The sequence below is a fragment of the Pelodiscus sinensis genome, chromosome 8 (assembly GCF_052426305.1).
Source record: "Pelodiscus sinensis isolate ZL-2025 chromosome 8, ASM5242630v1, whole genome shotgun sequence".
Taxonomy (NCBI): Eukaryota; Metazoa; Chordata; order Testudines; family Trionychidae; genus Pelodiscus; species Pelodiscus sinensis.
Genome location: NC_143059.1, coordinates 3,964,083 through 3,988,724, shown reverse-complemented (window position 1 = coordinate 3,988,724; position 24,642 = coordinate 3,964,083). Strand labels below are relative to the sequence as shown.

Sequence of the window (24,642 nt, the reverse complement as noted above, 5' to 3'; positions counted from 1 at the left end):
CTCGTCAGCTGAAAGGTCAAAGAAAAGCCCCTTGTTTGAGATGTACAACGAGTGAGCGATTCTCTTCCTGTTGAAAAAGTTGCAGTCATCCGATCAGGAAGCAGAATTAATGTCCAGTGACGTAGGTGACTGACACACCAGGTGGCTAATCGTGTGGTGTAGAGATGGATCCCTGGATGATTCCCTGCTCTGTTCATTCCTTCTGAGGCACCTGGCTTTGACCACCGTCAGAAAATAGGACCCTGAGCTAGATGGACCTTTGCTCCTACCTCGTGTGGTCTTCCATTCTTAGCAGGTTGGAGCACCAGGTCTACTGCTAGACTGGAGCAGCAATCCTGGGCCTCCGTAGCCTAGAGAAAACTTGGCCCTGGTCAGACTTGGTTCAGACTTCATGCTCGTCTATACCATCTCCCTAAAGAGGAGCGTCTAAAGGTACCATTTGACCAGTTAAACATGTCGCCTGTGCCTGGTTGTGTGTCTTCAGCCCGAGGAAGCACCCGAAGGCTTCTCTTCTGTTTGAAGAAGATGCTGTTAATGGCGGATCGCTCTTCAGTTCCCAGCCGACGCGTCTTCCTTCAGCGGCTAAAGCCACAACGGTACCTCCTTTTCCTACTTACCCCCAAAGCAGGGGATTCACTGAATGGCAGCATTGTAGAAAGGCGCCGGCTTCTCCATAGAACACATGAGCCAGGGCCTTTCAGACAGGGTGTGTCTAGACTACAGAGGTGTTTTTTTTTTAAAAAAAGCGGCCTTTTTTCGGAAAAAAAAACCCTTCCCCTGCATCTAGACTGCTGCCGCGTTCTTTCGAAAGTCAATCGAAAGAACGCAGCAGTTTTTGCGACCACGGAAAACCTCGTTTTACGAAGAACTCCTTTTTTCGAAAGTGCTCTTTCAAAAAAAGGCGCTATGTAATGCAAACTGTGCTTTTTCGAAAGAGCATCCAGACTGCCTGCGTGCTCTCTTTTGAAAAAGCGGCTCGCTTTTTCGAAAGTACTGGTTGTAGTCTAGACGCTCTTTTTCGAAAGAGTCTTGCAGTCTAGACGTAGCCTTAGAGGAGTTCCGACAAATTTGTAGCAATTTTAAGGTAGCTGGAGTTTTGGGCTTAAAACTGCTTGACTGCGTTAGGTTACAGTGGAATCGGAATGCTGCCTTCTCTGGGACAGCGCTGGAAGTGTTCCTGAAGGGTTTTGAGACCGGTCCAAAAGTGATATCCTGGTCCTGTTGAAATGAATGGCAAACCTTTCCTTGACTTCAGGCGGCACAGGATTTTGCCCTCTGCGGCAGACCCACCAAACTCTGACCTATAGTGCTCCCCAGCCTGCTCTCCGTAAGGGTTTCCGGTCTCCCCCAAGTTCTGATCACCCCCTACCGGAGACCTCTGTCCCTCATAGATCCAGGCCTTTTATACGCGTTTGTCCGTGCAGTTCTGTGCCGGTCCTCCCTGGATGAGTAGTGCCAACCTTTCGTTTCCCAGGAAAAAGCAAAACCCCTTCAGGTGCCACCTTCGTTATTTGATAAAGAGGCGGAAAAGGAGGATCTGCTGGACACCTCGAAAACGAAAGTGGCGGAGGAGAAGTCAGGACATACAGAGAAGCATAAAGCCAGCCCTGTGACAGGAGGAACAGAGGTTGCAGGGCAGCAGGAAAAGGGAAAGGTAAGAGTCTTTTTTTTTTTTTTTTTTTTTTTTAAGTTACAGGTTTGTTAAAAACTCTTTCGCTGTGCGTTTCATAGAATTCTTCTGTGAATGGCCGATAGCCGTGAGCAGTACTCGCCCCCCTGTTTCAAACTCAAGGGTGCAGGCCCGTTTGATCACCACCAAACAGATAACTGAATCATTAAAGCCTGTTTCCAGTTGCGTCAGACAGAGCAATACCCCTGCACGCAAGTGGCCAGTCACACGGGGCCACTGGGCCTTCCCACGTGTGAACTGGCTGGGGGGTGTTGCCGTGCACACAAACTCTTGGCCGCAAACTCAAGAACTGCTGGGAGGCTGGGGAAACATCCTGTTTCCCCACGTCACACCAGTGTGCCCAGGGTAGTATAGACCCACTAAAGCCATCCAGGTTCCTGCCTTTGGCAGCGCTGTTTGCCAGCACAGATGGTCCCCAGGGTCAGCCAAACGTAGGCAGTCTGCTGAATAGCCCGCTGACTGTTGTGGGAATTATTGGGCCATGACTTTCTTGGTACGTAGTGCCGCTGACAAACCCGGTGCTTGTTGAGCAGTGCTCTGCGCGCACACAGCGCTTTTTGCCTCCGAGGATCCCACGCCGTTTTGCTGGCTAGCTGCATGGCCATTGAAAAGTCGCTGTCTCTGGAGTGGAGCAGAAGCAGCCAGGGCAAACTCACGCCCATGCACAACGTGCTGTTGGTACCGGGGTCTCAAGCTCCCAGCTCGTGGGCTATCTCCAGCCAGAGTGATTGTACAATCCAGCTTGGGACTCCTGGCAGGCCGGAGGGAGGAGCTGTCCCCCTGGTGATCCCCAAAGCCACGTCCTCGGGGACATGGAGGGAGAGGTTAGGGTGATAGCGGGAGGGGTGAGGTTTGGAGGCCTGTAATGGACAGCTCTCCCCTCACCCGTTCTGGCTTGTGGAAGTGCCAGACCGGATTGCACAAAGGGTGTGGTTGGGAATGGCCTATAGGCTGGGGATCTGAGAGCCCTGGTCAGTACTAAGGTGCATAGTACCGACACAAACCAGCGCTCTTCTGCCAAAGGGCCACCCAATCCGTGATGCCCCCAGCAATGCGTCTGGCCCTCTGTTAGCCCCCTGGGGAGGATGAGTGCCTTTGGCTGCTTTCCATGATATTGGGTTCCAGATCTGTGGACACTTCAAACGCCCCACCCAAGGTAATCCAGCAAAGCTGCGCTGGATGCTAGTCCGTTTCTCTCTCTACAGCCGGAGCCTTTCGCGGCATCGCCTTTGGGGCCGGTCAATCATTTGGGTCTGTTTGCGGCCTCGCCGCCGGTGGAGAAGGAAGCCAAACCCAGGGCTAAGAATGTGCTGAGCTTGTTCGAAGAAGAGGAGGAAGAGAAAATGGACAATCAAGACACCAGAAGGGTTGAGCAGAAAGAAGAAAGAAAGGTGAGCAAAAGGGGAGGGGGGGAATGGCTCCCTGGTTCGCTTGCAGATCCCCTCTCCCTCTGACCGCCCCGTTGCAACGTCTTGGCTCCCCCTGTGTCTCCTGCTGCCTAGAACGACCGCCCGGTGTTTGTGCTTCATCAGCTCTTCCCAGTCCTGGCTGAAACAGCTGTCCTTGGTTGCCGGTTTCTCTGGATCTTTCTTCTCTTCTCAAGCTCTCTGTAACTATCTCTGACTCTGCAGAGAGTTTCGAGGGGGCGCTGGGCTTGTCTGATACCTCCTGCCAAGCTGCAGGGGTTTGGCCTGGCATGTGGGGCCAGAGCTCGGACCCCAAGCTGGCTCTGCGATTACTGTGGGGGAAGGGCTGGGACTGCAGAGGTGCGTCTCAGCCCTCCCTTGGCTCCCTCCCCAAATCGGAGCAGGCGGATCTACCAATGGGAACCGTTTCCCAGTATGAAAGGGCAGCTCCTCTCTGAGCCGCCGTCCGTAAGGGTATGTAACGGAGGGCTGGTCTTAACATGCGAGTTGCGCTATGGAACGGGTGTTTAAATTAGGGATGTTAAAAATCGGTTAAGTAAGTAACCGTGTAATTGCTGTGAGCTTTGCAAGACAATAAAAAAGTATAATTAAGTAAGTGTTATACTGTAGAGCCTGCAGTGAGCCTTCCGGGGATCTGGCTGAGAGTAACCGACACCATTCACCGATAAGCATCAGTTTATCTGTTAAACGGTTAGTTGGTTACGCTCTACCATCTCTAGTTTAAATCAGTAAACTAGTACAACCCTCCGTGTGAACACACATACGTCTAGGCTACATTCTGTTTTCGACAGAGGATATGCGAATTCCATGGGAATTTGCATATCTTCTTCCGATCTCGCTTTCAAAAGGATCTTTCGAAAGTGAAAGTCGTCTGAAAGCAGTTTTTTTCCGGGGGGGGAAAAAACCCTTTTTCGGGGGGAAAAAAACAAACCCTGCTCTTAAATAAAGTTTGTGCTTTTTTTTTTTCCAAAAACTTTTTTCTCCCAAAAAACGCGTCCAGACGACTTTCACTTTTGAAAGATCCTTTCGAAAGTGAGATTGGAAGAAGATATGTACGTTTCGGCAGAATTTGCACATCCTCTTTTGGGGAAAAAAAATGTAGTTTAGACGTCCCCTGTGATATCTCAGGGTTATATCTTTGCATTCCATTGTGTGCTGCAGAAGGCCTTAGCATTTCATTGGATTGGCGTCATTCAAGCGGGGTGCATAGAAAGGCCGGCCTGGATTGCATTTGTAGCCCTGTGTCATTAGCGCTTGAGTGTGGTGCTGGGAACAAACCATTAGTGGAGCTTTGTCACAGCTTACGTGGGGGGGTTCTCCCCTTCCCTCCCCTCAGCCGGATGAGAAGAGCGCTCATTTGAAAAGCACAGGCGTGTTCCAAGACGAGGAGCTGCTCTTCAGCCGCGAGCTACAGAAAGACAACGACCCCGACGTCGATCTCTTTGCCAGGGAGAAGAAATCAGGGGTGAGTTGAAAGCCGTGTTCTGACCCTGCTGTTATAAGTGGACTTTCCGGACTATACCAACTGTAAAATGGCTTTGGGGGGGGGGGGGGGGGTCCGTTACACGGGATAAGACCACCGGCCGCCAGAGGATAGGCAGAGGCATCTAGGTGCAAGCCAGGTTTGTGTGACGCAGCCTGTTTTCATTTCAGCCTGCAAAACTCCGTGGGACTATGCCGGCCGGCGGGGGGCTCTTTGGCGATGACGAGGACGATGATCTCTTCAGTATTGCGAAGGCGAAGCCTCCGGTACTTGCCTTTTTGTTGTAAATGCCGGCTTTCCACTGGGTAGAGCGGAGGCCGTGGGGTGCTACTGTAGATTCCCAAGTTGCGTATAAAGTAGAAATTCCTCAATGTGACTCTTCCGTGAGTGGAACCATGTTCAGGAGACCTGTGCCCTGTGTGTGGTCAGGCTCATCTCAGCTGATTTCTAGAGACAAACGTGTGCCTTCACTGCTTGGGGTATTTTTGACTTTTGCCGAGTCAGCAAAGCAGTAAGAGAATGAGCAGGTCTCTTTTTCCCTGGTGCATCAGTGAAACTGGCTGTACCAGTTGCTCACAGTGGTGCAAGATCCCAGGCGGAAATAGGCGTTCCCTTGTGTTGCGGAGATCCTGACTGATTCTGCAGAACCTTTACAAAGGAGACGGTGCATGAGATGGAAGGATCCCAGCCTTGTGCTCTGATTCTGGGACAGGTGTGCATAGAGGGGACCGTTCCCAAGGAAAGTAGAGTTCTTCAACATGGATGCCCACGATGCTGCCACTTATCCTAGAACGGCACTTGCTGCAGGCACTGGACTGAATGACCGGGCTATGGTTAGAACTCTGGTTTTCCTAGAGCAACTGACTTTTGGGAAACCTAATAAAATAAAACGCTGGAACTGACTAGACTTCTGTGACAAATCTAGAAATTGGGCAGAACTAGGAGTCTAACAATACCTCCACTCTTCATTACAGGCTTGTTAAAAATACGAGCACTGTTTTTCTACAGCATTATGAAAGTGTGTCTGTTCACACTCAGAATCTGTAGCTGTTTAGTGTGTATTATGGGCGAGCTATTTATTTTAATGTGAAGAGGTACCCCTGCTTGTGCGAGCAGCTACGTAATTAACATATCTAATTGCACATTATAGGAGGAAGGGGAGGTGCCTTCTGGCCTTGCAGTTCCATCATCACCCTTCAAGCCCTCTGACTTCTGAATATTTGACTGGCAACTTAGGCCAGGTCTACACTCATAGGGAACGTCGAATGAAAATGCAATGAGATGTGTTAATTGCGTAGCTGGAGTCAAAGTACCTTGTTTCACACCTTCCCTCCCCCCATCCCCTTGTCTCTTTATTCCTCTCACAAGCAGGGGTACTGGCAGCGGCGGGGACACACTCTGAGTTCAATTTAGCAAGCCTTAACTAGACTCACTAAATCAAACTCCAGAAGATGGATCGCAGTCTTATCGATCTTCTGTCTAGTGAAGACATGGCCTTAGGCTGTGTGTTAGCAGGAGAGTACCCATTCCCCACCTTTTTCCCTGAAGAATTCTCTCTAGAGCTCGTATTTACATGGTGTTTGCTTTAGCAACGACTCCATTGACAACGGCCAGTCGTAACTCTTCCTTTAAGCTTCTTCTGCAGGCCTGACTGTTCTAGGCTTTTCCATGTGGGACTTCTCCATCCCAGACCTTAGTTCCTCTAGGCCAGAGATCTAGTCCTTATCTGCTTGGGTCTAAGAGATTCACTTGCCAGTAGTAAGCTTTGTGCAGGACGCAGAAGATCTTGCCTCCCCCGTAAATTGTCCTTGGAAACCTTCTGCAGATTGGCTTTAATGTTAGGCTTCAGGTTGTTTTTAATGGCAGACTCCAATCATCATCATTTAGGGACCCATCAGGACGTCTTGATGTACAGCAACAGCCAAGCATGATTCAGGATAGGCCCAAATAAACTTTTTGCCGTTCAGAATGCATTTGCTGACTTTAAGTATTGGCAGGCTTTAATATATACGGGACCCATTTTTTCCCCTTAACTTTAATCTTATTTTATGTCTCAGTCCATGAAACGAGCAAAGCTGTAAAGTCAGTAAGAACATTCGTAACTTGGAAGTGATCGAATACCAGACTAACTTGGAAAAGGGTCTCTTGATCTAGTCATCCCGCTTAGGGTTGTATTTACCTAAATTGCGAGCCTTTGGCACTTAATCAGCTTGTTTTGCGTCCAAGCAAAAAGCCAGTCGTCAGTGAAGGTTTTGCCTGTTTAAAGCCCCAACTCTTAGCTCTTCGTTTTGCCACCTTGAAGGTGAATGGTTTGTTACATTCGTTTTTTCATCAGGCTAGAAAAGCTTGATTGAAAATCAGAAGATGGGGGGAAGGGATACACAGTGTGCAGAAAATGACAGTCTTCTACCTGCACATAAAAGGAAATTGTGGTGTAAAATCTTTTTGCCGACTCGATTTTAAATATTTTCTAATTTCAGAAAGTAGCAGAAAAAAAATCAGTTGTGAAAAAGACCAGCTCTGGCTCCTCTACAGAGAGCAGTAAGGATCCGGAGAATCAGACAAGTGCCAAACAAGATGAGATACCTAAAGCAGAAACCTCCGAGGTAAGCCTCGAAGTTAAGTGGTTTGAATAAAACAAGCGGGGGAGGGTTTGTTTTTGTTTCCACTGAAAACTGATGATGGAGACTGACTTATTGCTCATCCATGGCATAGCAGCTTGACCTGCTGTAACTCAAAGACTATGTTTAAAATTCTAGTTTTCCCAGGAACACAAATTCCCTTACCGGAAGGTTGACGCACTGGGTTTAAAATGCGATTGAATCGGCACAGTGGTGTATTACAACCACTTAGCCCTGGTGTACATTAATGCATCAGGTGCAGGGTGGTGAAAAAATTAGGACCATGGGATCATAGAAAACTAGAACTTGAGAGGTCATTAAATGTAGTCTTCTGTCCTCACAGCAGGGCCAAGCACCGTCTAGGTCATCCCTGACAGGTGTCTGTCTAACCTGCTGTTAAATATCTCTAGTGCTAAAGATTCCACAATCTCCCTGGGCAATTTATTCCAGTGTTTCACCACCCTGACAGGGAGGAAGTTTTTCCTAATGTCCAACCTTAACCTCCCTTGGTGCCCATTGCTTCTTATCCTATCCTCTGAGGGCAAGAAGAATAATTTTTCTCCCTTCCTCTTGTGACACCTTTTTAGGTACTTGAAAGCTGCTAGCATGTCCCCTCTTAGTCTTCTCTTTTCCAAACGAAGCAGGCCCAGTTCTTTCAGCCTTCCCTCAGAGGTCCTGATTTCTAGACCTTTCATCATTTTCATTGCTCTTCTCCGGACCTTCTCCAGTTTCTCCACCTCTTTCCTGAAATGTAGCACCCAGAACTGGACACAATACTCCAACTGAGCTCTAACCAGCAGAGAGTGGAGCGGAAGAATGACTTCTTCTGACTTGCTCATTGACTTGATTTACTGAAAAAATGAAGATTTATTGACCCTTCCCCCTCCCATTTGCGCAAAAAAACCCAAACCAAAAAACCTCCATTTCTCTCATGGACCAGAGCTTTAAAACATGGTTATGGTGTGAAGAGACTTTTTTACTCAGTGACACCTGCACTCCCTTCCTCTTGCTGTGTGTTCAGCATCCTGTCTTGGGTTTTACAGTCCGCTAATAAGGCTCCTGCTGGCCCTGCAGAACCAACACAGCATTTGGAGAGGTGGCTGGATTGTGTGTTGGTTAGTCTCCACAGATTTATCCCTTTGATTCCAGCAGTAGCATCTTATGGCTAAGAGAGCGGAGCCCAGGGTGAGTTCAGGGAGAGAGTCTGTCGTTCTACTGTGATGTGGAGACCGTGAGGCCTGGTCTAGACTACAGAGCTTGGTTGACGCAAGGCAGCCTCCGTGGACTGAACTCCACCTCCATGAAAGGCGCGGTGCGGGCAGTGCGCTGAATTACTTACGTTGGCTGTTGGCTGGGAACGTCAGTGAATGGCTGTGCTCCTGATGAGGCTGCAGGCCCGGACCGAAGGAGCAAACACGGACACAAACCACCGGTGCCTGTCTGTTGATTTAATTTCGTAGGGGAGACACGCCCTGGGAAATACGCTTTTCTGTTCTCTGTCAGCCATTCCAGTCCTCCTTTCTATGGACGTGGGCCTGAAGAGACCCCACCAGGGTTCTAAGCTGCATGGGTCTGGGCAGGGACTGATTGCTAGTTCCAGCTCCACATCCCCTTCAGGGGTATAACCGATGTCTGGCACCCTTCTTGGGCAGCAGAACTTCAGTCTGGCTACCTTCAGACCACAAAGCCAGTGCCCCAGTCCTCCTGAGCCCCCAGTTACTTTGACATCTCCCCGTCTGCCTTCCCAAGAGTCTGTCTGGCCGTGGGTGCTCTAGTTGCCTAGCTACCCCCTTCAGGGACCATGCGGCAGTCAAGCAAAGCTCATGGGCTTAGCAAAGGGATTTCCGACAAAAACTAGCACGTGTTGGGGATCTGTAGAAAGCAGCACGTTCCTGTGGGGAACGGCCTTCCGTCTGATCTCCCCTCTCCTGTGGGGAACGGCCTTCCGTCTGATCTCCCCTCTCCTGTGGGGAACGGCCTTCCGTCTGATCTCCCCTCTCCTGTGGGGAACGGCCTTCCGTCTGATCTCCCCTCTCCTGTGGGGAACGGCCTTCCGTCTGATCTCCCCTCTCTGTGTGTTGTGGGTTTGGCCCACGTTCTGGGGCCACGCAGCCCTTTTTGGTGGCCTTGCTTCTGCTGCTCTCTGACCTCACTTACCTAGAGAAAGTGCCAGTCTCTCTCCCCTCTTTCCTCACGTGCTGCAGCTGAGTGGAGATCCAGACCCACGTCACTTGGCCAAGAGTCTATCTGTGCGGATGGCCCTAGATTGCTCTGTCCTGGCTTCTCCGACACAATCTGTCCACAAAATATCGTGGCCTCCCTGCCCCCCCTCGCTCCCGCAATGGAGGTTTCATTCCTGACTGTCACACCCTGCATGTGGGTTGTGAGTTCGACTTTTGTACCCGTGAGGGTCCCAAGACCTCCCCAAGCGGACAGCCACTTCTTTTAGCGTTGACGCAAATGGAACAAGACAAAGAAAATGGCTTGAACTTGAAGGTGGAGCGGAGGCCCTTGAGTGCTCTTGTTTTCCAGCTTGGATATTCCTTGGTGCAGCTTGCGGGTGAGACCACAACTGGGTATGTGGGTGTATTGCAACTTGACTTGTTTCAAGGCCTCTCGGCCTGATGGGGGCTGGTGTAGGGACCAGTGGACAGATTTGAGCAGGAGCAAGTGTAAAGTAGGGTCTAAAATCAAAAAAGCTGCTTTGGTATCGCTGGGCCAGACCGGCATGTTGTGAGGGTGAAGCCAGACTGGAGGCTCTGCCGGTAGGGGACATGCCAGTGGGGTTTCTTTCAAGCCTCTCGAATTGAGGCAGGCTCCTTGCAATCAGACACATGGACCCTGCCCTAGAGAGGGCACCAGACCTGGTGGGTCATGGCCCGATGTGAGGAGGGTGGTGACAAGTTGGTGCTGCAATGGGACATGGACCTTCTTGGGTAGCTTGGCTCCTTCCGAGCAGCATGATGATTTCAGTCTCGTTTATCCAGCTGATTTTTAATTCAGTGTAATTTTGTGCAGAAATCCGCAGGTCCGGCTCCCATTAAAACCAAAGAGCCCTCGTCTCGGATTGGAAAACTACAAGTAATTATTTTACTGGAATTTTGACACTCTCTTTCTCTCTCCAAAAAAAAACAACCGAACAAAAAAACAGCTTCCCTACCTCACTAATGGCTCTGTTTTTAAAAAAACTTTTTAATTCATCTTCTCAGGCTTCTTTCCGGCTGCAGTTTCATTTTCAGTTGTTGCTTTCTGTAGACTGCATGTTTAATGCTTCCCCACCCCTCTCCTGCCATACGGAGGCCAATTCTGGGCAGCAGTATCTGTAGTTCTTCATTGGAAGGGGGAGGACTGTTCTGGAACGTTCTTCCACGCTGAATTTCTCAAGAGATTTGCAATTTGGCATTCCGGGAGCCTCTGACTGGCGCCCCCATGCGCTAAGCGCCGGACAGACCTAGGGAAACTGGTAAAGGAGGGAGGGAGTGAAGGTGAAAGGATTTGGACATGGTCAGTGGGCAGAGCTAGAATAGAACCCAGAACTCTTGAGTCTTAGCCAGTGCTCTGCCCACTAGACCATGCTGTCTCTGGTGCTCGTCTCTCTTGAAGGAAACACTAATACAATTCTCTTCATGGTTTTTTTTTTTTTTTTTTTAGGCTAATTTAGCTATTAACCCAGCAGCCTTACTACCCAGTGCAGTTGCGAAGATCTCCACTCCTAAGCCTGCGTTGCCAAATTCGGAGCCACCCCTGCACGAACCTCATGGCCTACGAAGCGCTGACGCCTTTGTTGCCGCAGGAAGCAGCCAGGAGGCCGGCGTGAGCTTCGACTGCCCCATGCAGGCAGATACCTTACACAGTGCTAATAAGGTAATCTCTGTGCCAGGGTCTCCCGGTGCTTACGGAGCGAACCTGTCGTAGAGAGCTATGTGTGTTGAGCAGGCATTAGGGGAGCCTATGGGGCGACTGTACACTTACTGAGTCCAACTTGGTGGTGTGGGGAAAGTGACGCTGCTGGACTTTCTAGATAATTGAGGAATGAACCTAATGTGCATACATGTACATGGTCTCGCTCGGTGGCCTGATTCTCCAAGGCACGGAGGCGCATCCCTTCAGTCCCCTCACAAGTGAGTGGGTTTTGTGGCCTTACGTACTTTGCTTCATGTTGGGGTAGTTTGCTTCATGGCGGGGGGTCTATGGAAGGAGAGGAATTTCCTCCTTTTAAGGACACAGCATTGTCTAGGCCACAGGGATAGCGGCTGTACCTCAGAGTAACTCTCTGCCAGACCACACCATGCCAGGCAGTAGCCTTAACTGCCATGCGCCAAACCACGTCGAGGGCTGCAGAAGAAGCCAGCGCTGTCCCTGTTCTGCGGATAAAAAATGTCGCTTTCCAGGGCATTCCTGCCATAAATCCCCTCTGGGGTGTGAAGGGGGAAGCTGCTTCTCTGAGTTGACAGCTCTTCCCTCCCGCCCCACGCTGAGACACAGCAGACCTGTCTAGCTTGGCTTTCTGCTCTAGGAGAACATGGAAAACGTTACCTTTACCTTTTCCCCGGTTCTGTAATCTCCCTGCCTACGCACCGCACCAGAGGGACTAGAATAAAATCTCCGGGTTTTAAATGTTAATGAAAAAACTCCCCATGTTCCAATGTTAGATCATATGACTAATAAAAGCTGAAAGGAGCCGGAGGAACTGAAGAAAAAAATGGCAGATGAAATTCAGTGTTGATAAATGCAAAGTATAGCACGTTGGGCAACATAATCCCAACTCTACACAGAAAATGTGGAGGGTGTAAATTAGCCGTTACCAGGCAAGAGAAAGATCTGGGACTCCTTGTGGAGAGTTCTCTGCAAACGTTCACTCAGTGTGCTGCGGCAGTCAAAGAAATGAACAGAAGGCTGGGAATCATTAGGAAAGGGATAGATCGCACACAAGATATCCTATTGCCTCTCTCTAAAACCAGGATGCACAGATGTGGTCACCTCATCTCAAAAAGGAAATACTGGATTTGGAAACAGTAGTGAAAAGGGCAACAAACATGATTAGGGATATGGGACGCCTGTATGATAAGGTGGGGACTTTTCAACTCAGAGAAGAGATGGCTAAGTGGGGATACGATAGGGGTTATGTCTAGTAAGTTAAGTAAGGGAGCGTTTACTCGTAACACAAGAAGTAGGGGTCACCTAATGACATTAATAGGGAGCAGGTTTAAACCAAACAAAAGGAAGGATGGGTTGAACCTCTCCAGTTTGGCACCCTCAAGACAGAACTGGTGCCGAAACAGAGAATTTGCCAGACCACAGGAGGTCAGTGTTGTCTAGCAGCATTGGCAACACTTCCACTGCTTATTGAGCTCGCGAAGACATTTAGGGGTAGATTAGAGCTACATAACAGCACAGAACGCTGAGAGCCAGGACTGGGGGCTGGAAACAAACTTTATGGGATTGCGGGAACGTTGGCCACACCCATGATAAGTGGCCATCCTGCTATGCCAGACCATGGAGGTTGCCAGACAGGCGTGCCAGATTAGAGATGTTGGACCTGTGCGTTGCATGGAGGAGGACAGTCAACCTGTGGAACTCGTTGCTAGGTTTTGTGAGGGCCAAGACTGTAACAGGGTTCAAAAAGGGAATAGATGGATTTATGGAGGATGGGTCTTTCAAAGGCTATTGGGCAGGGATGGTGTCTCTAGCCTCTGTTTGTCAGAAGCTGGGAGTGGGTGGTGATTCCTGTTCTCTTCATTCCTTCTGGGGCACCTGGCATTGGCCACTGTTAGAAGACAGGACACTGGGTTAGACGAACCTTTGGTCTGACCGAGAATGGCCATTATGTCCTAAAAGAAAAAACCATAAAGCATTCTGTCACTCCTGCTGCGAGACAGCTGCGGGATTGCGGTCCAAGCCAATACAGAGCTTTCATATCAAGACTTCCCTCCGGGGGGGGACGACTCCCCCAAGAGTAGGCCTAACACAGCTTGATTTCCCTTCTCTCACAGAGCAGGATCAAGGTGACGGGCACACGGAGGCCTCCCAGCAGGACAGCCCGGCGGCTAGCCGCACAGGAGTCCAGCGAGAACGAGGAGCCCCAGCCGACCCTCCCCAAACAGAGCTCCGTGTTCACGGATGCGACTGAGCCAGAGGCCAAGGCAAGCACAGAAGACGGGTTGGGGGTGAAGCTACCATCCCCCGTGCACGGCGGGAGCCGGTTACCTGGAGTGGACAGAAACCGTTCGGGGAGAGGCGCAGGCCATGAGGACAACTTGTTTGGGTCGGACAGTCTCTTTGTGAAAAATTCAGCGTCCAAGCCTGCAGCCCCAGCTAAAACCCCCGAGAGCGTGGCTGGCAGGCCCCCGAAAGGTGGCGAAACAAAGCCTGTCCTGTCCTTTCTGGAGGACCAGGGCCCTGATGAGTTCTTCCAGCCCATCCCGCAGAAGCCGCCCAAGAAAAGCAGCCCCGTCTCTTTGCTGGAGGAGGACGATCTCTTCACCAGTCAGAAAACTGCGAGGAGGAAGGAGCTGAAATCCACCCCCCGGCAAAACCTTGACCCGAAAGCCCAAGATATCTTTGAGGTAATACCTGACTTTCTGGCCTGTTCCTCCCAGTAAAGGGAAGAAATGTATCACCTGGACTTTGGGTAAAACCATTCTGCCTTCCACATGGAGGGAATGGGGCCTGTGAGGAGGGGTAGGAGCGATATCCTAGGGGTGGACAGCAGGTGTGTTTGGGCAGACCTGGCTCTCTCCCTGGTACTAGGCTGCTTAGTTCCCTCTGTAACCTGACTGGTGCTACATGACAGGAGTAACCGAGCTGCAGGGCAATGCAGCAATAAGGCCCCCATCCTGTCCATTCCCCTTCACCTTGCTTGCCCATGTGCCGCGCCTGGCCTGGGAAGGGTCAGCGATGAATAGATCTCTACCAGTGCCAGGCTGGAGACAGGATCCTAACCCAGTAGACTTGTAAATAAAGGAGAAGACGAAGAGGGGGGATGTGATAGAGATCTATAAGATCATGACTAATGCAGAGACAGTGAATAAGGAATAGTTATTTATTTGTTCCCATAAGATAAGAACTAGGGGTCACCAAATGAAATGAATAGGTAGCAGGTTTAAAACAAACCAAAGGAAGTTTTTCTTCACACAGCCAACTTGTGGAACTCCTTGCCACAGGATGTTGTGAAGAGCGGGACTTTATCTGGGTTTAAAAAAGAGCTAGATAGATTCATGGAGGTGAGATCCACAAATGGCCATTATCCAGGATAGGTAGGAATGGTGTCCCTAGCCTCTGTCTGTCTGGAAATGGGCGACAGGGGAGAGATCATGTGATGATTCCTGTTCTGTTCCCTCCCTCTGGGGCACCGGGCATTGGCCACTGTGAGCAGACAGGACACTGGGCTAGATGGACCTTTGTTCTGACCCAGTCCGGCCGTTCTTATGCAATGGCCAGGAGAGATGTGAGAAGTTAACTGGTAAGCAGCCCTCTTCACAGGTGATCTTACCAGCTGGTTAACCATTAACTGGTGGGGATTGGAGCAGCGCCCCACCTGTCCGGGCAGAGGGTCTGCCACGGAGAGGGGCTGCACCAGTGGTCCAGAGCAGCCGCTGTCCACAGCAGGCCCGGATGCCCGGCAGACAGGGGCTGCTCTGGCCAGGCCCCGCCCCCTTTAACCAATTAAACGGGATTTTTCATCCCTAATGTTGCCCAGAGGTAGTTAGAGGATTCCAACTCTCCACTGCTGCATGGAGCGGAACCCGAAGGCTCCTCTACCGACACGTGCCCCCTACTGATGCTGTCCAACTTCTGCTTTGCTCCAAGGACGACATATTTGCGACGGAGGCCGTTAAACCCCTGAACAGGACGAGAGAGCACGCGCTGGAGTCTAACCTGTTTGAGGACAGCATTGACATCTTTGCGGATCTCACCGTAAAGCCAAAGGAGAAGGCGGCCAAGAAAAAGGTGGACCCCAAATCCATCTTTGAGGACGAGATGGGTAAGGGCCTTGTTTGGTTTGCTTTGATTTGAGAAGGCGGTCAAGTCGCCAGGCACAAAAGCTGGTTTCAGGCCTTCCTTGTTCCTTCCCCACCTCCTCTAAAGACTTAGTACCAACTGGCTTGAGACTCCAGCGGTGTGATTCTAAGTCAGGGGTGGGCAATAATTTTTGATGGGGAGGCCACACCAAGTTTTTGGAAAGTGGTCGAGGGCCACACTCTTCCATGATATTAATGGAGGAGGTGCAGGGTCTGGGATGGAGGTGGGGTGCAGAAGGGAGCTTGGGGAAAGGGTCTGGGGTGCAGGAGGGAGACTGGAGTCTGGGAGGGAGTTGGGGTGAAGCAGGCGGTTGTGACCGAAGGCAGGGGACTGTGGAGGGCAGGGGTTTGGGATGTGACCATGGGTAGGAGGGGATTGTGACCTGGGGCAGGAGATTGGGGTGCCACATCTGGGAGGGGGTGTGGGTGTAAGATGGAGACAGAGGGTTTGGGTATGTTGAGTGGGGCCGGGGGGGGAGGGGGCAGAAAGTTGGAGCAGGAAAGGGCGGGGTGCCAGAAGCAGGCTGTGGCCAAGAGACTCATTTGCCAGCTGCCGAACTAGCCAGCCAGCCTGCAGAGCTTGAAATGTTTCCCAGCCAGCCTGCTTGCCAGCCATGTGCTGAAGGCCAGGAGAGCGGTCCTGATTTTTCTTAGCTGCCTGTTATTTCAACAAGCAGCTCTCATTGGCCAGGTTCTGCCAGAAACCGGCCAATGGGAATGTGCTGGGGGCGGAGCGGCTCCTAAAAGTCCCCTCTCCCCTCCAGTTTTAAAACCGAAACAGAGCCCTGCAGCCGTGTTTCTGCCCGGCGTGTGGGGCATCCTGCCTGGGGCTCCCCACTACCTCTGCCGGCTGGGCGCTGCGGCTGTGGGAACGGCAGCGTCCCTGCGTGTGCCTAGTGGGATGGGGCGCGCCTCTGCAGGCTGTGCTGCTTTCGTGGCCGCAGAGCTCTGGCTCCCTCCTGCCCTACCTCCCCGCCCCCCTCCACCCCGGCGAGCGAGGCTGTAGCATCGCATGGCCGTGAAGCGAATACCTCGGGAGGCGTGTTTTGGAGGGCTGCCAGCTGCCTTGTGCTGAACCTCGCTGGGGTGAAAGCCGCGCAGCCCCCGTGCTCAGCACCGAGGGGAAGGGGCGGTGAGAGCAGACGCCTGGCACAGCAGGCTGGCCCACGGAGACCGCCCACCTCTGATCTCCGGCCCCTGTGTCTGAGTCTCCCGCAGGTGGAGCCCAGGGAAGGGGCGTGATCATGTGGTTCCCACAGCTGCTCCGTGTGCACTTTGGGTAGGGTTTATTCGCCGGGTCGAGAGTCAGCGGCTGGCTTGCCGCACCAACACACGGGCGAGAACGCAGCATCTGTGCGTCGCACAATCGACACGTCCCACGTGCCAGCTTCTCACTCGCCCTACTGCTCTACATCACTCAGCCTCCGCTTTGCCCAGCTGCTGCTCAGCCTTTCTCCTCCCTCCTCCCCCCCCGAACACATCTGGGCCACGTCCATCCCATTTCAGGACAGCCCCCCTTCAGCAGTTGCCTTAAGCCCTGCTGAGCTAAATGCCACGCCCCACCTTGCATGGGGAAGGGGTGGCTCTAGGGTCACTCCAGCAGGAACACAAGAAACTAATCGATTCCGTGCTAAGTATTAATGGCCCCTGGCTCGCACGTGAAAGAAACTGGAGTTGCTAAACCTCCATCTCCCCCGTTGTGCCTGTGAACTGTATGCGGCACTAAGTCCACCCTTGTCCTTATCCCGGGCGAGCCGTGCTCGGCTCGACGCTGCTGCCTTTAAGGGCCTGGTTTTCAGAGCGAGATGCGCCAGCGAAGTTGTAGAAGTTCCCGCCAAGTGTGTGTCTGCCTTCCCCCCGGGTTTCCCAGCTCACTTTGAACAATTCTGGCAGCTTTTGCTGAGGGTTTTTTTTTAGCAAAAAAAGTCTCTTCATTCTTTGAGCCTGTGTGTTCCCAGACTGTCGGCCGCGGGAACGCCGTCGTGGGCAAGGCGGGGGCGGGAGTGTGTGTTTGTAGAGCCCATAAGGACCCAGGGGGATAATTCTGCCCAAGACCAATCTGTTGCCAGGAAGTAGGACTTAATGGTTCTACAGCCCCGGACCAGCGGTGCGTCAAAATCCTCTCCCAGCTGTGCCGTTGGCTGCTTGTGCGGCGCTGGGGGAGGGGTGGAGAAGTTGAGTGACCTCTGTGGATTGCCAGACTCGGCATTTGGGGTGCTGCAGTGGAGTCTGTGGGCCCCCAGTGGGGGGCGAGCTCCATTCAGGCAGTCTGTGACTAGTTCCCTCTAAGGTCCATGCCTGGTGCGTGCCAGGCTGCCCACTTAATTATCAGAGGGGTAGCTGTGTTAGTCTGACTCTGCGTGAGCAATGAGGAGTCTTAATTAGTGGCTTGTGGGTGTGGCTCCACTGATTAGGTACCTGGGCCCTCACAGGTGAGGTGGTAGCCTTGGGGGAAATAGGGAGTTGGTGCGGAGGGATGCTAGGATGAGGTGGGGAAATAGGAGGCAGGGCAGTGTGAGGAGGTGGGGGGAAATTTGGCATGTGCAGAGCCGCGGCAGCCAGAAAAAGAGGCAGTTTTCCCTCAGCTGCAGCTGCGAGGGCGTGACCGCCCTTCCTTTCCCGCCTAGCTGAGGGGCTGCTGTGGTGGGGGGGAGATCCCTCCTGGTACTAAAATATGAGTCGTGTGCTTCGATTTATGTTTTTATATGGCACGTTTATCCAAAGCGCTTTACGATAGGGAGCTAATGGCGCAAGCGGCATTTGGAAGCGTCACTAAGTGATCTGCCGAGATCCTCCGCAATTTTCAAGTGGTCCACGAAAAAAAGGACTTGAAAACCATTTAGGTGGTGCTTGCCTGGAGCTTGAGACCTCTGTCGGGAATAAATGCCAAGTATTAGGAGGGTTTATTCTTTCTCTGACTCTACCTGGCAAAAAGCTCCCTTCTACGCCCTCACAAGTGTAGTTACACGTCACACGCGGCAGGGAAGCGTTGGTTTATCAGCAGAGTGTCCTTGGCAGTCTCACTGTGCGTGGGGCTCTTCTCTCGCGCCCGGCAGCGCTTTCTCTCCGTTTCAGTTGCTGGTTTTCTCTCTCTCTAGATGATATCTTCTCCGCTCGCAGCCCAGCCAAGGTCTCCACCCCCAAAGGCCGGCCCTCTCTGGCAGCCTCCGAAGCGAAATCGGAGAGCAAGGCATCGAGTACGTTTGATGACCCACTAAATGCCTTGGGAGGCCAGTAGACAGTGGTGGCGTTGCAGAGGGAGAGGGCCCTCTGCATGTGGTTTTTCTTGTCCCGGAATCGTGCTCTTCTGTTGACGGTTTGGGCAGAGAATCGGACGATCATGGACATTCCGATTGAATGGCTTTCCGCTTTACAGGGTTAGTATTTCTTCCCTGACCTCCGTCTAATCATGCTTAACACTGTAAAAAAGACTCTCTCCCTTCGTAACTTTCTGCAGTCCTGCCCAGAGGACATCGCCTGTGCAATACCCGTGATAATGTAATCTATTCCACAAAGTGTAAGTTCTTTTATTGAACAGATCTATGGGGGGGGAGGGGTAAAATCACTGAGATTGTGAAACAGTAAATGCTGTCTGCTAAATCCAGTCTAGCCGTGCCTGTCTTGCTTTCTGCTTGATTTGCGAGCAGCCTCTTCCTCCAGCACCAAAAATGGAGAAGGCCCATTCCACATCTCTCCACTGAGTCACGATCTGCTGGACGCATCCTGGAAGCTCATGTCGGTTCCGGGAGCGGCTTGACCTCTGGTCTTTTGCCGATTGGAGCCTCTTGGATTTAACCGATAAATGCTCCAGGAAGAGAGAGTGCCCTGGGATGCTAGAGGAAGGGCAAACACATTTTTGCCTATGACTTTGCCAGCGGCTATTAGCTGCTGAAAAAATACGGGATTGAGGTAAGTTTCAGACTTGGGCAGGGGAGGCGCCCTGGTGCCGCATGTGCTTTTCACTGTCCCGCTGGCAAATGTGCCCAGATTAGGCCCTGTGCTATGCCTCGAACAAGCAGCTGCTGAACGTGCACCACTAGAAACGTGGTCCAGCCCCTCCCGATCTCCTATACGTGACGGGACTGGCCATCGCCATGGCGACTGAGTGTGTTCCAGCTCCAGGACTTCCCTTCAACTGTTTCTCCTCCTGGTGCTTGAACTCCAGAACTGAGAACCGGAAGAGTGTCTCCTGGCGCCCTCTGCTGGTGCCTGTGCAGGAAAGGGAGGCGTTAACTCCCTTCTCGATTGCCTAACTTCCGAGTGCTGGACTTCACAACCTTTGTGTTCTTTTAATGCGGGGCTTTTGGCTGTTCCCCAGTTGAAAGCCTCCTAGTGGGATAATGCGACTAGAAAGCAGAACCCGGTGCAGTCGATGTGGGTGGGCAGTGTTGTGGTGTATTTCGAAAGAGGGAATATGGGATGTTCCTGCTTGAGCCTTCCTCTCCTACGTGTGTCTGGATCTACTGTGTTCTCTAAGAACCAGGGCCCAGGCATGTAACCGTCTAATCCTGGTGACTCAACATCCATCTGCGAGGCAGCCCTGAGTCGGTAACTGAGTCTGCGTCTCGCTGCCCCAGGCTGCATGCCAGAGGGGAGTAAAAATCCACTTCAACCCAGCACGTTTGGGATGACCTCCTTCTGGATGTTGAGAGAGAGCGAGAGCCTGAGTGAACAAGAGTTCAGCTAGATGCGAAGCTGAAAAGACCGGTCACCACTTAGCTCTCCCGCTACCGTGTGAGAATCGATGCTGGATGCGTGTGAATTTTGCGCTCCTTCCCGAACTGGCCATTCCAAGCGGCGTCAGAACGTTTGCCAGCTTGTCCCTGATCTAGTCCCGAAGAGCCCTCAAAATGCGAAATAGCCGCTGCCTCGTATCTCAGGACGGTCACCACTTAGGCCAGACTCCACAGGCGCCCTTGCGCTAGGTTACGTTGACGTCCCTGCATTGGGCCTTTTGAGTGCCAACGAAAGATCAGAATAGACGGGGGAAGAAAAGGGGTTCTGGGCGGGTGGGGTGATCAGCAAGGAAATAATTAGCAGTGTTCATGTTAAGTGTTGAGGCTTAATGGCCAGCATCCCGTGAAAATTGCAAGAGCTCAAGGCAGATGCATGTCGTCGTGGCTTAGAGGCGGCTTCATACTTGGGCAGGACACTTGTCTAAAGAACAGCGCGTGGGCCATTTGGCGTCTGAGCGCTTGCGGCAGCCTGCAGCTACGGGCTTCGCCTGCCGTGGTCCTTTGGGAAGTGAGGGAATGGCCTTTTGCTGTGTGCTGCTGGCGCCTCATTGCTCTTCAGCCCTTCATGTGGAGTTGACGCACAGCATCACCACATGGCCATGTTGCTACCAACACCCGGGATAATAGAATCTCAGGGTGCGTTGCAGTCAACCAGAGAGAGTAGGAACTTGACCATTGGCTTCCCCCCACCCCCGCTATCAAAAAGAGGCAGCACAAGGGGGTGGAGCTAGCTTAAAAGCCAGGTCCCCCCAACACTGTCTCCATGGGGGGCAGGGGGGAAGCGGCGCGAGCGGGGATTGAAACAGTCTCACATTTCCAAGGGAGGGGAGCAGAGGACTAGCAAGCGCCCCCCTTTATTGAGTAGTCGATGGAAATTCCAACTACTCGATTAGCTGATGAATCGAAATGTAACGTCCCTGCTGCGCGCTAGTGTGTGCTAGCAAAGCGAGGTGTGTGGAAGGTTTCCTTTGTGAGCAGGCCGAGTGTCAAAGCCTGTCTCCAGCCCGGTAGTGAAAACCTGCCTTTGTTCTCTGCTTTCTGAGCTGCATCAGTGTCAGAATCAAAATACTTCTCGTTCCGCCTTCGCTGTCCGCGTAGGAAGGAGGGCTCCGAGCAAGTCGCTCCACAGCCATGCCTGTGAGGGTGAGCCTTGTGACGGAGGCTCAGCCCCCCGTGGTCTGTAACTTGTGCGGTGGTCTCGGGAATTGGGGCTCCTGGCTTTCTGCCCTCCCAGCCCTTGAACGTGCTTGATTGACAGGGCCGCTCAGAACGTGTCTAGAGGACAGAAGCCAGCAACGGCGGGGGGAGCGGCAACGCAAATGTGAAGCGTTGTGCTTGTTACCGTGACGACAGCGCCATTGACACGAAGGGGAATAATAGAGACAGTTTGAAATGTGCGGGGGGGAGGACGTGGGCGTCCTCGTGGAGCTGGTTTTCAACCGGAGCTAGCGGGGCCGCCCTGATACCTGTGCGGTGTCATGGCAGGACGTGTCCTCAGAAGGGTTCATGCATAAGCCTCATAGGGCTGAAGATGTGACTGGCTGGAATTTCACCTTCATTCCCTTCCCTTGTATTAAAGGCTTTAAAGGCTGATAACCGTTCTCAGAGTGGTTATTAATGGTTCTCAATCCTGCTGGAAAGGCATAACAAGTGGGATTCCGCAGGGGTCTGTTTGGGGACCGGCTCTGTTCAATATCTTCATCAACGATTTAGAGAGTGGCATAGAAAGTACGCTTATTAAGTTTGCAGATTATACCAAGCTGAGAGGGGTTGCGACTAATCTGGAGGACAGGGTCATAATTCAAAATGACCAGGACAAATAGGAGAAATGGTCGGAGGTAAACAGGATAAGACAAATGCAAAGTGCTCCACTTAGGAAGGAGTAATCAGTTTCACACATACAGAATGGGAAGTGACTGTCTAGGAAGGAGTACAGCAGAAAGGGATCTAGGGGTTGTAGTGGACCACGAGTTAAATACGAGTCAGCAGTGTGATGCTGTTGCAAAAAGCAAACATGATTCTGGGATGTATTAACAGGTGTGTTGTGAGCAAGACACGAGGAGTCATTCTTCCGCTCTACTCTGCGCTGGTTAGGCCTCCGTTGGAGTATTGTGTCCAGTTCTGGGCAGAACATTTCAAGAAAGATGTCGAGAAATTGGAGAGGGTCCAGAGAAGGGCAACAAGAATGATGAAAGGTCTAGAGAACGTGACCTATGAAGGAAGACTGAAAGAATTGGGTTTGTTTAGTTTAGAAAAGAGAAGATTGAGGGGGGACACGATAGCGGTTTTCAGGTATCTAAAAGGGTGTCCTAAAGAGAAGGGAGAAAACTTGTTCATCTTGGCCTCTGAGGACAGGACAAGAAGCAATGGGATTAAACTGCAGCAAGGGAGGTTTAGGTTGGACATTAGGAAAAAGTTCCTCCTAACTGTCAGGGTGGTCAAACACTGGAATAAATTGCCCAGGGAGGTTGTGGAATCCCCATCTCTGGAGATATTTAAGAGTAGGTTAGATAAATGTCTATCAGGGATGATCTAGACAGTATTTGGTCCTGCCATGAGGGCAGGAGACTGGACTCGATGACCTCTCGAGGTCCCTTCCAGTCCTAATATTCTATGAAAGGGACTTCAGGAAAACCACAACAATCTCCTCCCCCCCCCCCTCATCCATTCCTAATCTTTTGGTGTTGCTGAGAGAGTGTTTAAATAGTTCAGTAGAGTCCCGTTGTGCTAGGTAGCATCCATGCACTGACCAAAACATCTCTGCCCTGAAGCGTTTATTCTTCAACTGCAAGTGAAAATTTGGTAGCTCTAGAGCTGAAAGGTCTCCCCTGCTCTATGGGGCAGTTCCCACCCCGCTCCCTCCCCAACCTGCCTTGCCCCTGGAGAGCCTACCTCTGCGGGTTTGTTGGGGTGAAGATGCGTGGTGCCGTGTTAACTCTAGTTACTATGGGAGTAAAAGCTCATGCGGCCGCTCCAGATTTTTATGTCTGCTCTGGTTTGCCCGCTGGCTCCGCCTACGTCGGGTGGGCAATAATTTTTCCCCGGGGACTACTTCAAAAATTGGTCAGGGGGTGGGGGAGCCCCTTTGCTCCCCTTCCCACTAAGCACCCATTTCCTGGAAGAGGCTTGGCAAGCTCCCTCACCCTCAGGCCAATCAGGGGAGTGCCTGAAGCCGCCTCCCACCCTGCGAGGAGCTCGGGGCACTGAAGTGTTGCAGACCACTTGCAGGGCAGGGCAAAGGAAGCTTCATGCAGCGCTCTCCCCCCCCCCCCCCAGGCCTTTATTGGTTTGGGGGCAGGGAAGCAGCAGAGCCTCTGTGGGCTGGATCTACCTGCTGGGCGAGCTTCATCCGGCCCTCGCTACCTGCTGGGCGAGCTTCATCCGGCCCTCGGAGGCCCTTTTGCCCACCTTGGCCTAGGTTAACCCCCGAATTTTAACCTTGCACTTGTAAGAACTTTAACTTGTAATCCGTTAACTGCTGCTCATACAGGTCTACTCACTCTGGAAAGGGTAGACTCCAGGGTCTGTGGCATATTTAAATCCCCATTGTGCAGTATTCCAAATGGGGTGTTCGAGAGTATTTATTGTCTGTGCCGGTGTGAAATAGTGTACAGTCCAGGCTGAGTATATTAACTGGGTGTGAAGCCAAAATGCTGCAGTGATTCTCACTTTTGTGAATAATTTAAAAGCCAAACTAATCACGGTCTAAAGTGAAGCAGTTAACTTATTAACAGGTGCTAACTATTTCTGCCTTGTTCTTTTTGATGAAACTGTGTTGCCAAGAAACCAGTCTTGTTTCTGGGTTCTCCCGGGTGCAGTGAGCTGTTCCATGTCTTACTGAAAACAGACTTGGTTTGGCAGGTTCAGGGCGCTATACCAGGGGCCTTGAAAGTAGAGCTGCCCTTGTACACATTTATTTTGCGGCTATTAATTTCCAGTTTCAAAATGTCTGGTGTTGATGCTGTAAGCTAGAGCCGCAGTTCTCTGCACAGTTTGAGTTTGAGACTTGTGGGTGAATATTTTGTAAAATATTACACACAGTTTGCAGTTTGGTATATTGATACAGTCATTTGTGTAAAATATCAGCGCACAGCAGGTGCGTCACACTTTGGGGATGCAATTCTGTTGCTTATGCTAGTTTTATGCTCCTGGGTGGGTGAGCAGCCATGATTCCTACAAGAGGACCATGTTGCTTGTGGATTTTTCATTCTTTCTACATCCATCAGAGCCACATGTGTGGGTATTTGTCTGCTTCTCACAACAGTGGGTGTCTAAATAAGGATATCTCCCTCTGTTCTGAGAGAAATGGAGATAAGACAAATCCCTGTTGTGGATGTAGAGACTGCTTCACACGAACCCAGACTCCGGCTCCTTCTCCTGTTTTCTCTTAATTCCCTATATAGCCAGCATATCAGCGGTAAGGACACTTTATCTCTTTTGTCTCCAAATTCCTTTCTTCCTCAATTGCACCTCGGACTGTTGTTGCAGTCATTTTTTTAGCAGTTGGGCGCGCTCTCTCTTTTTTTTTTTAAGCTGTGACCTGTGATTGTGAGGAGTCATTCCGAGGCACATTTCAAAAATCCCCTAAAAAGGGGGTCAGGACTTGCTAACCATCAAGGTTTTGTCAATTTCACATTGGGTAAAGAAACTCACTGGTCACAGGA

General features: G+C 51.5%; 1 protein-coding gene across 3 annotated transcripts in view; it reads left to right on the top strand.

Moving 5' to 3' along the window:
* WASHC2C (WASH complex subunit 2C) overlaps nt 1–18,936 on the top strand; it is a 40,368-nt gene extending 21,432 nt beyond the window's left edge. The window contains exons 19-29 of one of the 3 annotated variants that reach the window (XM_075935694.2): nt 485–596; nt 1,475–1,654; nt 2,896–3,081; nt 4,454–4,582; nt 4,771–4,866; nt 7,081–7,206; nt 10,240–10,302; nt 10,873–11,085; nt 13,215–13,787; nt 15,031–15,205; nt 18,341–18,936. In XM_075935694.2, the coding sequence (XP_075791809.2) occupies nt 485–596; nt 1,475–1,654; nt 2,896–3,081; nt 4,454–4,582; nt 4,771–4,866; nt 7,081–7,206; nt 10,240–10,302; nt 10,873–11,085; nt 13,215–13,787; nt 15,031–15,205; nt 18,341–18,480 (1,993 nt within the window). In that variant the 3' untranslated portion in view covers nt 18,481–18,936. The remainder of the gene's footprint in view (nt 1–484; nt 597–1,474; nt 1,655–2,895; nt 3,082–4,453; nt 4,583–4,770; nt 4,867–7,080; nt 7,207–10,239; nt 10,303–10,872; nt 11,086–13,214; nt 13,788–15,030; nt 15,206–18,340) is intronic. The other 2 variants (XM_075935692.2, XM_075935693.2) reach the window with 2 other exon arrangements.
* Nucleotides 18,937–24,642: the final 5,706 nt, after the last annotated feature.